The 15,223-nt window shown below is 42.1% G+C and overlaps 1 protein-coding gene across 2 annotated transcripts in view; it reads right to left on the bottom strand.

Moving 5' to 3' along the window:
* The window catches only part of DNAH8 (dynein axonemal heavy chain 8), a 139,051-nt gene that overhangs the window by 101,676 nt on the left and 22,152 nt on the right, over positions 1-15,223 (bottom strand). For both annotated transcript variants that reach the window (XM_083731920.1, XM_083731921.1), the window contains exons 11-21: positions 14,739-14,840; positions 13,799-13,945; positions 12,627-12,824; positions 11,812-11,888; positions 10,633-10,732; positions 8,484-8,603; positions 5,555-5,690; positions 4,296-4,483; positions 3,187-3,267; positions 1,790-1,906; positions 1,132-1,248 (exon numbers count right to left, since the gene is read on the bottom strand). In XM_083731920.1, coding sequence (XP_083588046.1) covers positions 1,132-1,248; positions 1,790-1,906; positions 3,187-3,267; positions 4,296-4,483; positions 5,555-5,690; positions 8,484-8,603; positions 10,633-10,732; positions 11,812-11,888; positions 12,627-12,824; positions 13,799-13,945; positions 14,739-14,840 — 1,383 coding nt within the window. The remainder of the gene's footprint in view (positions 1-1,131; positions 1,249-1,789; positions 1,907-3,186; positions 3,268-4,295; positions 4,484-5,554; positions 5,691-8,483; positions 8,604-10,632; positions 10,733-11,811; positions 11,889-12,626; positions 12,825-13,798; positions 13,946-14,738; positions 14,841-15,223) is intronic.

The raw sequence follows: 15,223 nt of genomic DNA, 5'->3' as shown, positions 1-15,223 counted from the left end.
TATTTAATTACGGTACTTATTGTTACAAAATGTGACACATTTTAACTTTGATTTACACATATCACTTCTGAAGATTCAAAAGCAATAATCTTATATTTACCACTACCAGTATTTTAATATTATCAAAATTTGAAGTGCTTTAAACCAGAACAAATCATCTGGCCTTAAAGTTTCAACAATCAGTCTTATTAGATATTCTTCCAAAAATATCTTATAAGGACTGAGTTCCTATGGCAACTGTGAAGGTTTCCCAGCTTATAGGAAGCTACTCAGTTGCTGAACCCGATACGAAGATCAATCCTAGACAACCAAGACAAGACATTTGTTACTTCACTCAGGTAATATGTCAAACACACACCTAAGACAGATTTTGCCATAATTTTACTTCTTAAACCTGAAGTTTCCAAACTATAGGAACATGGTTCCAAGGCAAATTAGCAGCCCAGGTGAATGGACAAGTTTGATATTGCTGTGGATGCCAACAAAATCCTACAAGTCTTCCCTCTTCTCTGCCTTAACAGGTATCTCATGTTGTAATATACAGTTATTGACTCACACTTGCATGCCTAAAAGGGTTAGCCTGAGACCTGAGATCACTTTGCCAGTGTGGGTGTGGCTTAGTTCAAGGGAAGCAGAGTGACAGCATCCAGCTCATCTGTCTCTCCCCAGAAACCAGTGTAGTTTACTTTTTTCATTCAAATCCAGCTCATGCAACCATGTAGCTTGAACCAAGTGACAAGGTACCCAAAGGGTTGGAATAACCCTGAGAGTTTTGGCACAAAGCTACCCAAGAGCCTCAATACACCAGCAACCAATTTTTATTGAAATTTATTAAGAATAAAAAATAAAGGAAGAGGACAAATGGAAGGTGCAAAATGTTGTTTCAAGAAAATAACAACAAGAATCTTTTAGTTCAAGTCTATATAACTGATAGCTACTGAGGAACAGGATTCTGGTCTCCTCATGTATAAAGTAGTAGCCCTGATGGTCAGGTGAGGTGAGAGGCAAAGGAGGGTATGAGAACTAATCAGTAATGTTGCATGCTCACACACATAATCAATCAAAGTGACAAATAAAAATGTCTATTTAGAAATATATTTGTTCCATTAATTTTTTTTAAATTGTGATCACCTCATTGCGTGCAAGTAAATCCTCCACTTTTGTTGGACTTTCTGGTAGTATAAGTAATAGGGTATTTGCCATATCTTTCATTGTTAAATCAATCTGCATTTCACTTAAGTCATTAATCTGTTAAAAAAAAAAAGGTAGTTAATAACATGCCAATGTCTTTCAAGGGTTTCCACAACAGTATTATTTCAGGAATCCCATAGATTTTGATTTTGAAGGGCAAAAACCTAACTCACCCCAAAACAGCAATGAAGTTAAAGTACAAGGGCTGTAATTCAAATCCACACAACTAGTTCCACATGCCCACAGGATTTGAACCCCCACCCGCGCTTTGCCCTTGTCTTCACATGCATGGGAAGTCCCTAACTCACTAAGGGTTTGAGACCCATTGGCTACCCTCACCTGGTTTAGCTGGCCAGTCAAAGCCATTCCTGGGCTTTGGTCGCAGTCGCATGCTGATAGCTTCTAGAAGCCACAGGTGAGAGCTGAGTGCAGGGTTGGGACCAAAGGTGGACAAACTACCCCAGAAGGAACACAATGTGTCCCATACCAGAGGTACTACTCTTCCCCTAACACTCCATACATCCCAAGCTGATGGTGCAATATTAGCAATAAAACAACAACAAAAATCTGTTGAACACATGTTCAAAATCAGGTTTACCTTCTTCAAAAGCTGATTAAACATTTTTATGACTTCATCAACTTCTTGGAAGAAGCTATCTAAAGTCAAAGATGACCAGGTTAAAATGGTAAGCCCTTGCCTCAGCACAGATTCTACCTACAGAAAGTAGGAAAAAAGAGAAAGACAGGAAAAATAGGCATTTATTGTGAATGCTATAGCATATAACTAATCGTAATTGTCAGAGCTGCCCTAGGTCCCAGCTCACAAAGGACCAACGCCAGTTCTCGTTATATACAAAAGTCTTTATTGTAGTTCAGTTTCGATTTCAAAGCCGCGGCGCGCAGCTCTACGTCTTGAACTCTAGACCGCTGAAGCTCCATCTGAATCTCCTCCCCCAAGGCACCAGTTTAAGACTCTAGCCCTGCTCCAACTCTTCCTCTGCTCCTTCCTCCTCTGGGTCCGCCTGTCCCCTGGGGTCTTGTCCTTTCTGGACTCTTCTGACGCTGACTCCCCTGAGTCTTCCCCCTGCCTCCGGCGGGCCTTAGGACCTGGTTCCCCATCCGGGTTTTCTGCTGTGCCGCGCGCCTGTACATTTGAACTTGGCGCCCATGCCCAGCCGGCAACCTTCCTCCTGACCGTTACACTGCTCCTTTCACTGCTTCCCCCTTCGGGGGGGCTAGCTGGGCCTGACCTCCCCTCCGTTCCCTCACTCTCCAACAGAGGCGTGGTCAGCCCTGACTCATCTTCTCCCCCTGCTGGAGGAGACGCTGGCCCTGAAGCATGAGACTCTTCCCCCCCACTACGCTCTGGTGGGGGAGCTGGCCCTGATCTCTCGCTGCTGCTTTGGGAGTCCCCGCTGGCCCCTTGCTTCTGGTGCGTCCCCCCTGGGACCCCCCTTGCCCTGGCCATCGGCGCCCCCTTCTGGGAATCTTCTGATTCGCTGGAGAAGCTCATGGAATCTCTCGGGCCACTGTCATACTCCCCTACGCTGCCTTCCGATTCTTCCCCTTCGCTCTCCATTTCCTCTCTCCCCTGTGCCTCTGCTCCTGAGCCCCTGACAGTAATGATAGTCAAGTATTTCACTAAGGGTCAGTAACATTTTTAAGCCTTTCTTTATAGATTATACTGTGTAAAGTTAAATATAATAATCATAAACATTTTCTCCAATCCTAATAAATTTATTCTTAAGCTCACAAACATGGAATCATCTTTAGTTTCTCTATTCTCTCCTTTTATCTAATTCTACAATATCTATATATATTTTTCAAATCAAAATCTGCAACAGATCCCCTGTGGATTGGTATAAAGTCCTGGATTTGTACAGTATCAATGCCACCTTTGTAGAACTCAGCAGAGGAGGATAGGTCAAAATGAGAAGAAATGGGCTCTACCTACTGCTGCCCTATCTGCCTTCTATGCTACCAGCCACAACTCACCTTCTTCATTTTGGGTGCCATCAAATTGACAAAGACAGTCGGTACTTCTTGACACAAATTTTCATAGCAGTGTAGAATATTCTGAGATTTAAAACAAATATTCAATAGCTTAATGAATTTTAACAGAATTTACAATGTGACTGTGCAGTAGAATATCCCAAAGCCCCCAGCCACATTTTGGAAGAGTTAGAAGGTACTTCAAAGAGACATTTGGTTCAACTTTCTGCCGATACAGCAAATCCTGATATGTCTCATCCTCTGCTTAAAAACCTCTAATAAATAATTATCTGCTACTGTCCGTGGCTGCCTGTTGCACTATTGAACAACATGTATGTCCTGTTAGGAAGTTCTTCCTAATGTTCCTGTGTATGCTATTTGAAAGCACAAGCCATTCAAAGAAAAAGAAAAAAGGTGAGGATTTACTGAGTGCCATGTGCTTGGTGGCTTCACTGACAGGAGTATCACAAGTATTAAGAAAGATATTTCTCCTCAGACAAAGAGCTCTGACCTCTGATCTCCTCGAGAAACCTTGATGATTCAAAGAATCTGCAAATAGGACATTTTACACTTTCTCACTTAAAACTTCAAACATGAAGCTTTTCTCCCCATAGCCAGTATTCCACCACAGAACCACACATAAGATTAAGAATTGGGCAGGTGTTCTCTGTATGACACATTTCAGTCAGCTTTGCCCTATTGGCTTAGAGTCAAAATAGACATGACAGACAACCAGGCTCTATCTTTAATTTTTAAAGTCTCTCTATAGTCACCCCCCCAAAAAAACCAGCTATGATTTTTAAGAGACAAAGAGGTACATTCACACATCTAAATCATCATGCCTATTTTTCCATTATCTATGCCAATTGTGTTTATTAGTTGAAAACATAAAGAAACTGATTCAGAAATAGATTTCAGAACAGTAGTCATACAGCCATGTATACCTTGACTCTGGAACATTTCCTGCCTTGGGCATTAGGCGGCACTGATTGCCAACCTACCCACCTACCTGAAGGCCTGACACCCAAGGAAAACAGGCTGACATGATGCCAAAATCCAACCAAAATTGCACATTATTTAGAAAAGACTATATATCATCATCGTTTACCTACCTCCAAGCTTAATTTGTTTGCCTTAACATGGCTTTCAATCTTAACTATCCTCTTTGCCTCTTCAGGCACATCTAGTCCCATTTTTATCATGCATTTTGTCTCTCGGACAATCTCTAAAATCTTGGGGTCAAAATTAACCAAAAGCTTTCCAGTTTCAGGATGACGAACCAAGAGTGTAACCTGCAATGCTGAAATTAAATTGGGGTTTGGGGAAGACATCATACAGTTTTACGTCCATTTTTCTATCGCATAAAGTCATGATGTTGCCAAGAGCCAAGCTGGCAAGTTAAGTGATACAATCTTGCTATGTATTAGTTTTGTAAGGATAAAGTCTTCATGCGGCAGTTCGCGTGGTCGCCTATGCAGTGTGGGGGAAGCCAGTGAGTGGGCAAATGGGCAGGTGGTTCAGCAGAGCAAGTGAGCAGGCAGGCAGTGTAAGTGGCCCCCACAAGCCTTCATTATTTATTATTATTTATTCAACTTATACCCGGAGGTCTGAGGGCGGTTCACAACAAGACCACAACATATAACATCAAACCAAAAGCAGTAATCCAATAACCCCCAAAAAGCCACATTCTAAAAGGGTGTTGGATGTCAGTAAGATCAATCAAAGGCCTGGTTAAAAAGGAACATTTTTGCCTGGCGCCTAAAGGTGTATAATGAAGGCTCCTGGCGAACTTCCCTGGGGAGAGCATTCCACAGACGGGGAGCCACTGCAGAGAAGGCCCATTTTTGTATTGCCACCCTCTGTACCTCTCAAGGAGGAGGCACACAAAGGAGGGCCTCAGAAGATAATCTTAGGGACCAAGTAGGTTCATATGGGAAGAGGCGGTCCTTCATGCTCCCCACACTGCTGTTGCACGTGCTACCACCACAAAGAGAGGAAGTCTTGCCCCCCTTTGTCCACCACCCACCATAGCAAGAAGGAAGCGTGGAGTTCTTCTGCTGGTGGCAGTGCAAGGCAGAGGGGGCTGAAGACTTTCTCCTCTTCGTTCCCCTCTCCCCTGGGAGTGGCTGCACCAGTCTTGGGACTGGGGCAAGCTGTGTGGGGATGATGGAGGAGCAGTCTGAGGTGAGCTGTGAGGGATTATGGATTCGCAATGGGGTGGGGGTGGGGATAGTGGGTAGGTAGGGGTAGCGACAGGCCGGATGGGGATTAAAGGAACTGTGAGGGGATGGGGAGTACACAGGGCTGGTGAGCAATGCCAACAGGGTGGGAGGAATATTTAGTAATATTCATTGCAGCTCAAGCAACATACCATACTGTAGCTGTGAAATTTCCTTCATCCAAGCTGTGTGAAAGAGCACCTCAAACTCCACCAATACATAGGAAATTCTATTGAATAATCGAACGACTGCTTTACCTTCTGCGCTTGCCAAGATATCTGAATTTTTCTGTTGAAATATTGAAATACATAATAAAAAGGTAAGTGAATGAAATACAGTGTCCTTTAATTAAAAATAAAATTAATGAAGAAGGTATCTGTTTCGCCCCCAGACATACTGTATGATCTTGCATAATGTGATAAAAAAAGGCTTTCAATATTACACATATGCTGTTAATGCGCACCAGTGCTCCTTCAGTGTAATTACAGACAGCATCATAATTCAGCTTTTATATGCCTCGGCCCAAAGTCAAATAAATACATGAAGGAGAAACACATAAGCAGTCTGGGGTTTGTTCACTTTCTCTCCAGCAGTTCCCGCTGCTGAATAGATAAGCAACTTTTACAACACATAGTAGTTTATCTCTTTTGACAGTTCGGAAATGCTGGAGGGAAAGCTAATGAAACCTTGGGCTGTGTTTGTGGCTCAATCCTGCACTTGCATAGAACATCTTTTTGGATCCTGGCCAAAAAGGTATAAAGAAAACTATTACATGATAGTTTTTTATTGATAATTTCCAACTCAGGTGTTTTGAGTTCCTACTAGTTTTGAAGTTAACTGGACCCTTCTACAAATAAGACAGTGATGTCTGCATTCCTAGAGAACTTCCCCTCTTCCCAGCCAGGTACACAGTAGTATATAAATATGTAAACTGAAAGGAAAGGAAAAGAAAGGAAAAAGCTCAAACAGTCCAGTGAGAACTGAGCATCTTCAGGCGTCTCCAGGTGTCAGGGATCCAGGACCTAACTACTCATTACATTAAATGTTTACCACGCATAGATATTAAGCATGGGCTGTAGTTTTATTCTGAACTGCAATGCACAGCCAGGCATAATCCATTCCTTTCCCAGCTGTAATACAGAGGAAAATTACACCTCACATGGCAACTAGCCTTATAAAAACAGCTCCTGTTGGCGGTAACAGGAGTTCTCTTTCTAAAGCAATCGCCACAAAGGATTTTTGACATGATCACAGGCAGAAAGAATTAACACACACACCCTTCCCTATATGATTTCTTGATGAAAACTTAAAATGAAAGTTTCTAAACCACAGATGCTGCACTCTACACACCTAAAGCAACATGTAGTTAGGCTCTCCACTGGAAAAGGAAAATGGAAAATGAAGAGGGGGTAAGAGTGAATATGCCCGTAACACATGGTAGCTAATAATTATTTTTGCCCAAGCATCACAGGGGCTGCATACCAATGGTTGGTGTGGCCAAATGTGGGCATTGCCACCCCACTCTTTCACTTTCACTTTCACATGCACATACACAACATACATCCATTCAGATCAACCGAGGGGTTGTTTTTTTTGCTCCTTACTGCTCTTCAAATGATCAGTGTGATGACCAGGGAGGGAGTATTTTTCATGTGCATCAAGCCACTGACTTATCTGCTCACCCCAGGGCAGTATCTGCATTAACACACCTCCCCCCCCCAAAAAAAATGGTGAGGTGTTGTGGAGCCAGAAAAAGTTGTCTTGGGGAGCGGAGCTGAGGGTTATATACTCCTGCTCTAATCATTTCTTATATCCTGGATAGATGGGATACTTCTTGAGGAATAAAGATGAACATTCCTGTTAGGGGATGATGTTATAAAGCCTCTTCTCCTTCCGGAGGGGAGGGGTTCTGACCGGGAGCCGATTCCCACATCATGCAGGGGCCATTCTACCCCCTGCCCTGCCATCACCGCTGGTGCGCCATGCCTCCCAGCTGGGCACCCAATTTGGAGACACTGTGGGGGCATGGTCCAGCCACTCAAATGCGGCCGTGCCAGCTCTCCCCGCCATTGCTCTGCCAATTTTCGTGAGTCACCCACCCACCACTCCCTTTAGAACAAACCTTCTCACTTGACCTTGCTATGGACCTCTGGTTGGTCGCACTGGTTGCCCAGGGGGCCTGGTAGGAGTTTTTTCCAATTAGCAAATTGGCACCGGCCTCTTGGTTTTTTTCGCCTACCTCGTAGCAATCGTCACAACTTCCGTGGTATTTGGCGGTTAGGCACTGGAATGTGTTGTTGGTGTATGGAAGGGCAAGGTGTGGCCCTTAAAGGAATCCGGCGGTTGTGGATCCTGTCCGATGCCCTGCGTGGCGGGGGGCCATGGCACGACCCTCGGTGACATCAGGGGAGAGCTTATAGTTGTATTTGCATCAACAGGCTCCCCCTCCTGGTGGTTAACCCCTCCTCAGACTCACCCCTCTACGAGTGGGTGGAGTCTGATGTTCCGTGGTCCAATGCCTAAGCCAATACCTTCTCACATGCTGTAATCAATAAAGTTGTGGCCTTTTCTTGCCCATTTACCTAATATACTGTGTCCTCGTGTCTTTATTCCCCAAGCGGGGATCGGGTCCTCAAATCACAATGTCATGTCATACAGTTGTTTTTTTAAATTAAAAAAAATTCTCTTGAGATACCTGATACCTTTATCTCTGCAGCAAAATAACGACAGCTTCTTTGGGTTTTCTAGACACACAGAGAAATTTTAAAGTGACAGCAACCTGGCATTTAGGGCTACGTACGGCTAACAAGAATCAAACAACTGTGGAAATATGCACTAGATACTAGTGAGTTGGGATGTTTCTTTCAATATTGCTTTCAAACTCAGCAAAACAGCTCCACCTGCAGACTCTTCTACATCATTCCACACTCAGCAGCACTTCCTGGAAGATCTGAAGTAAGGTGATATTAACAAGCAGTATTCTTGCCAGTGGACCACAGAGAGGCGAGACAATGTAATTGAGCTGCTGGCTGTGGTTTACAGATTATGTCACTTTCAGGTGGGTGATAATCGGAAACTTACATAAAAATAGTTGATTGGCTCACTGATACGCCTGAACAGCTGCCTCACCCACAATATCTTTCCTGCTACAGGGGGCATGTTTCGAGCCAGGGGGGGATCCTCCTTTTGAGCCTGATAAAGCTGCAATAAAGCAAATGTCAAATTTAAAACATGCCTTCTGCTAATACTTTATATCAGGGCTGGGAAACCTGCAGCACTCCAGGTGCTGTTGGATCCCAATCCCCTTCAACCTGCCAATGGTCAGGGATGGCAGGAATTGCAGTCCAGTAACATCTGGAGGGCCACAGGTTCTCCATTCCTTGCTTTAGCTATGAGACATACCTCTGTAACTATTTGGAACTGACAATATCCTATCAAGGCAGCTTACAAAAATAATATAGCAAATTACAAAATACAATGAAATACAACTGAAACTTTCACTGCTAAAACGTATTTTAAAAGCAGCAAAACAAAACTAGCAATACGTCATTTTAAAAAGCTTTTAGCTGGAACAGAAAGTTCAATACATTTTCAACTGCTGAAGTTGAAAAATCTAAAAGCAACAATCTAAAAAAGTCAAAGTTTTCTTAATAAAAGAGCTCAGCCAAATCTGGAAAAAAATTAGATTTTTGATGCCCTTTTAAAAGTTAGCACTATCGTGGCCAGCTGCACATCCTTTCAGTGCAAGTTCCATAAACAATGGCCATCACTAGAAAGGGATTGTTTCTAGTTTTTGCCAATCTGACTACAATGGCAGACCATGAGCAGGTTTGTGTTCCTGTAGGCAGAACTTCCAATACCCCATCCTGAAACCATTTAAGACTGATTAATCTATAATCCAGCATTTCCAAAGATAATATAAAAATTAGTCTGTAATGCTACCAAAAAATATAGATATACAAATAGTGTTTCTCTGCTTCTCCTGTTGTATTAAGTATTTTAGATCTTTCATTGTTATGGCTATAGGTCAGCTAAAAAAAAATTAGCTGATTTATCATCAGCTTTTAAACTTATGTTTAAGTTTTAGTAAAAGGAACTGTTTATTGTTACAGGGGATGGCCATATTTAATGTTAGTAGCTCACCGCATGGTGGGGCAAGGTGCCAGCAAGGTCAGTGAGATGCAAACGCACCAGCTTAGCTAATCTGCTGCTCCTGCTAGTACGTTTACACCTTGCTGCCCTCCCCCTCCTGGTAAGTAGCAGTCACTCACCTACCAGGAGGTCAAGTAAATGCCTCACCATGCCATCCATCCACTACTATTAATATTTTTGTCTTTTTTATCTATAAGCAATTTTTTGAATGTATCTCCACTTTAACTGTCATAAAGGCCGTCTTCCTATTACAATTCCACACCAGAACCATACACCCTCAAAACAACAACAACAACAACAACACCCCAGGGAATACTAAGTCACACTCCGGCTGTTAACATTTTCCCCCATCAAATAAAATTATTCTCTACAACTAAAACTGATTAAATTAAGAAGTAAAGGTGGCTCAAGGTACTCTACTCAAGGTAAATGCACTAAGACTCCAATCCAAAACACATTTACTTGACAGCGGTAGCAACTGGCAGGACAGGGAAACTTTGCTTACCTGGCTTCCCAATGTGAAAAGGAGGTGCACAGTGGCATGGTACATGTGCAGCCGTGGAGCCAGTCTGATGCTCCTACCACTGTCACTGCACCATGCCAGCTGCCCTGCTCTGCTGGCCACTTGTAAAAGGTAAAGGTAAAGGACCCCTGGATGGTTAAGTCCAGTCAAAGGCGACTATGGGGTTGCAGTGCTCATCTTGCTTTCAAGCCAAGGGAGCCAGTATTTGTCCACAGACAGCTTTCCGGGTCATGTGGCCAGAATGACTAAACCACTTCTGGCGCAAGGGGACACCATGATGAGTGCCAGAGCGCACCTTCCCACCCACCGCAGTGGTACCTGTTCATCTACTTGCACTGGCATGCTTTCAAACTGCTAGGTTGGCAGGAGCTGGGACAGAGCAACAGGAGCTCACCCCGTCACAGGGATTCAAACTGCCGACCTTTCAATCAGCAAGAGGCTCAGTGGTGTAGACCACAGCACCAGTCGCATCCCGCTGGCCACTTGTAACATTTCCCAAGGACCTGAATGGGTCTTGCTTTTGATTAGGCATGCTAAGGATTGCATCATAAGTACCTTTTTAGTTGCCTCAAGCTCTGCAACGTAATGCTGAAGAATACGCCCGATTGTGTGTGCGATTTCATGCTGAAGGCATGGCATATTCAGCTTCTGAAACCTAAAGAGATTAAACAGTCAACAGTCTCCGCTGAAAGGTTAGTCAACCTACTATTAGGTTACTGTTAACACCATAGTTCTGTATGTTGTGGCTGCAATGAATGAAGAAAACCACTTCTGTGTATTATTTAGATGCATGTGTATCCTGAACTTGTATATAAATTTCCCAGGCTGCCTAACCACTTAAGTCTACAGCATCATGGAAGTTATGCTGTGTGAGAAAGAGACGAGGAAGAAAGAATTATTATTATTATTACATAAAATGTGCTGCCCTCTCCAACCTATCTAGTCACCCATGATTAGCAGAGGGGAACCATTTCTTCCTCGTCTATTATTATTATTATTATTATTATTATTATTATTATTATATTTAATAATGGCTGGGTTTTCCCAGCCACTCTGGCCGGCTTCCAACAAAGATTAAAAATACATAGTAATTCTGTGCGCTGTGGCCAAAGTGTTAAAATGGCATTTGCTGCACGTCTGTGAAGGGAAAAGTCACATCACCAAATCTGAAATGAAGATAAGCCAGGGAGCCATAGCTAATTGTGACTGCCCAGCATGTGCCCTCAAAGCATTTGGAGGTGTGCATTTCCCTTTTGAGCTTTACCTGGTCACCACAGCAAAACGCATTGTTATCACCAGTTTAGCTGCAATGTGAAGCAGCTTCCACTACATGGCTATCCATCCAGTGGAAGCACTTTCCTCACGTTAAAGATGTTCACCCTACAGTGACATTATTCTCCAGTAAGCCAATTATTATCTGATAATTGTCCTGGAGCCTTCTTAGTAAATTTAAGCCACAAGAATATAATCTGCTTTGCTTCAGATGGTGGTAACTGTGCTACAAAGGAAATGAGAAGTAAACTGGCACGTGACACCTTTTCTTTTATAGCTCAACTGTATTTTAGAGAAGAGGGAATGTATTGTTTGAAAGATGTGCAAGAGAAACAGCATGATCTTACTAGAATTGCATATGCTTAACTATCACCCAACTGTGCAGTCTGGACTGCACTGTGTGTTTGAAAAAGCCTGCTAGTTCCTCTAATTTAAAGTATTTCCTAAGCATGTTTGCCATACCTTTGAAGGAGCTGGAGAGCATGTTGTGAAGACAAGATTCGTCCAAAACAACCAGCCATAAATGTCTGTATCTGGACCTAAATAAAAAAATGAAACATTTAATGGCAGCAATTGAGGCTGGAATCCCACTTATCTGTGAGTAAGCCCACTGAAGACAGCTGGAGTTACTCCTAAGTACAGTAGATGTTTAGGACTGCAGGCTAAATAATTAGCTGTGGGTTTTCTATAACAAGAGGCAAAATAATTAGTATTTGTTTCCTTTATTTATGCGTAAGATTTCTCACCCACCATAACGTCTCAGGGCAGGTTACAGCAATATAACCATACAATCTTAAACAAGTAAAACAATTCCAAACAAAAGCAGTGCAGAACAGATTAAACAAAACAGAAGAGCTGGATAAAGTGGGTGCCCTCTGCGCCAATACACAGGGCACCCAAACAGGGATTTGGGAGGAGGAAGGGAGTCAGTTGCTACAGTCAGGGGCACCCCTCCATATTTTCAGGCAAAAATTATGCTTTAGGGGGGAAAGCCCCCCAAACCAGAAAAGCATGGCTGGCTCTTTGAGAGGACCACTCCAATTTAGGAAGTAAGGATACACTGGAATTTATAAATGTATATAACTGACAGAATCTTAATTAAATATGAAAAGTGTATGGGTGATATCCAACATTACTCATACTCCAGTAAGATGCCAAGTAGATCCGGTGAAATAAATGGACTTAAGTTAATTTATCAGATTCAATTCTCTCACTATGACTTAAATCTCAAAAACACCAACAGTTTCTATCACTTAATCAGTAGTTATGTTACTTACCTCTAAATTTTCAATTTTTGTCATGAAATCTGCGAAATCCACATCAAACTCTGTTTTCCGTGGGTCAAGAATATCGTATTTTTTCTTTTGAACGCTTTGGTAGATGTTTTTGAACTTAATTGCCATAATATCAATTCCTTCAATGGTGGACATACTCAGCGCAGAAAAGGTTTGAACTATGGTTATCATCTCTGTAATCTAAAAAAGGGGGGTTGTTTTCACTATAAAGATAATGGACTCCTGCAATTTTTATTTTTATGATTTATTAAATTTTTGTACTGCCCTTCATCCAAAGATACCAGTGTAGCTCACAAGATAAAAATACAGGATAGAAGAACAAAATAAGTAGTGAAAACAAAAACAAAACAAAGTAATACCCCTCCATCCCACAAATATATTTAAAAGGCTGTAGAATATTCATAAGTCAAAGGCTTGGTAGGATTACCATGTCACAAATACTAGGTTAGAACTCATCTCACTGACATGAAGTTTTCTCTTTGAAGGGATTTCCACACAACCCACAACCACAGTCTAAAGTATTACAACTCTGATATCATTTTACCACCCCAGTGTGTGTTTGGCCCAAACTACGGGTGGCACTGTGGGTAAAACCTCAGCGCCTAGGACTTGCCACTCACATGGTCGGCAGTTCGAATCCCCGCGGCGTGGTGAGCTCCCATCGTTCGGTCCCAGCTCCTGCCCACCTAGCAGTTCGAAAGCACCCTTAAGTGCAAGTAGATAAATAGGTACCGCTTTATAGCGGGAAGGTAAACAGCGTTTCCATGTGCTGCTCTGGTGCTGGTTCGCCAGAGCAGCTTCGTCACGCTGGCCACGTGACCCGGAAGTGTCTGCAGACAGCGCTGGGTCCCGGCCTCTAGAGTGAGATGAGCGCACAACCCTAGAGTCTGTCAAGACTGGCCCGTACGGGCAGGGGTACCTTTACCTTTACTTTACAGTTGGACAAAATGTACCTGAAAGAACTGGGAGCATTGGTTTTAACTCTAGATTGTGACAACAGAAGGTAGTTCCCAACCCTCAAAGAAGATAACCACCAACACCTTAATGAACTCCTCGACTTATGTTAATGTGATCCTTTATGTAATAGGCTGAAATCTATTATATTTAAATACATGGTGTTTTATTCTTAAAACAGGTTTTTGAAGCACACGTACCTTTTCTAGCCTTTTGCAGAAAGCTTCAAATTTGCCAAAAATATACATCTCAGAGACTTCGAATGTCTTCTCCCCTGAAGTCTCCAAAATTTGTTTTCTTGTTTTATGAAAACTCTTCTGATACTCTTTAAACAGAAAAATACAGTCCTAAGAACAAATAGATAGCAATTAGTACCAGCAAGCAAGCAAGAAAGGTTTATTAGGCAGGCTGCCTACAGCTATAAGCTGTCTCTTTAGCCCTCTGCGTGGGCAGGACAGAAATTCAATAAATCAATTCAATATTCCAATTATTGCAAGAAAAAAATCCTACCATTTACAGTTGTTTTTCCTGTGTACATGGCACTACCCAATTAGAATTTGTCTTTGCATTTTTATATGCAAAATTAATATTTCATATAGCATTAATGGTTGTCATCTACTGAAATGTGAAGAGACCTAAATTTATTTTTGCTCACGTGGGCAAGCAGTGGGAGTTTTGTGGAGAAAGTTTTCTTAGCTTATATGATGAGTGTTCTTCCCTCTCCTGCCCTGACTGCTGAACGTTTCTCGCTAATTAAGGGGAAATGATGACAAAAGCTTCCTATTTTGTAACAATTCAAAATTAATTTATTTTCATTTCCTAGTGTAAAAACCAAACCACAGAGTGCTGTACTGAGGCAAATCCCCTGAGACCTAATTAGGAAGCAAAATCTGCTAAGATAGAGCAATTAGAATTTTTCAAATATAAAAGGAGCATGTAAATTATTATACTATACATATTGGACTAATAGATGTAATGAGAATACACTATAGTAGCTTATTGAGAATGAAAACCAGAGTCTTACTGCACAACAAAAATACAATCATTATAATATATGTACACACACACACACTTTCAGAAAAACATCTGCAGGGAGCAGTTGTAAAGCCTACTGAAATCATGCACTGTTGCCACACAAACCTGAATTTTCTTAATTACTATAGGAGTATCCTGTTCCCATACACGATTAAAACCTCCATCAGTAATATATGCCTTACATGCTGTTACCATTTGATTTGTAACCTATCATACAAAAAGACAGAGAAAACATTATGTCAGAATTGTTAGAACAGAAGGAAAAATATATACTGTATGCAGTGCTATTTTTCTAGAAGAAGAAGTGCTGGAACTTAACATGAATGCTTCCCTTGTTCTCTTATCATGGCAATGGCAACCACCTGAGAGGGGCCGGAACTGAATTCCGGTGAGTTCCGGCTGAAAAAAAGTCCTGACTACATACTATCTGTCTATGACAGTGGTTCTCAAGGGGTGCAGTGTGCCATACTGGTGTGGCAGGAAAGGATGTCAAGTGTGACGAGAAGATCCAAGGGCAATCAAAGAAACATTTTAACATTTCAGTGCAATGTAGTATCAAAATAATATTTTTTATTTACAGAATATGGAAC

Source organism: Podarcis gaigeae (genome assembly GCF_964106915.1).
Source record: "Podarcis gaigeae genome assembly, chromosome: 3".
Lineage (NCBI taxonomy): Eukaryota > Metazoa > Chordata > Lepidosauria > Squamata > Lacertidae > Podarcis > Podarcis gaigeae.
This window is presented reverse-complemented; position numbering and strand designations above follow the sequence as displayed.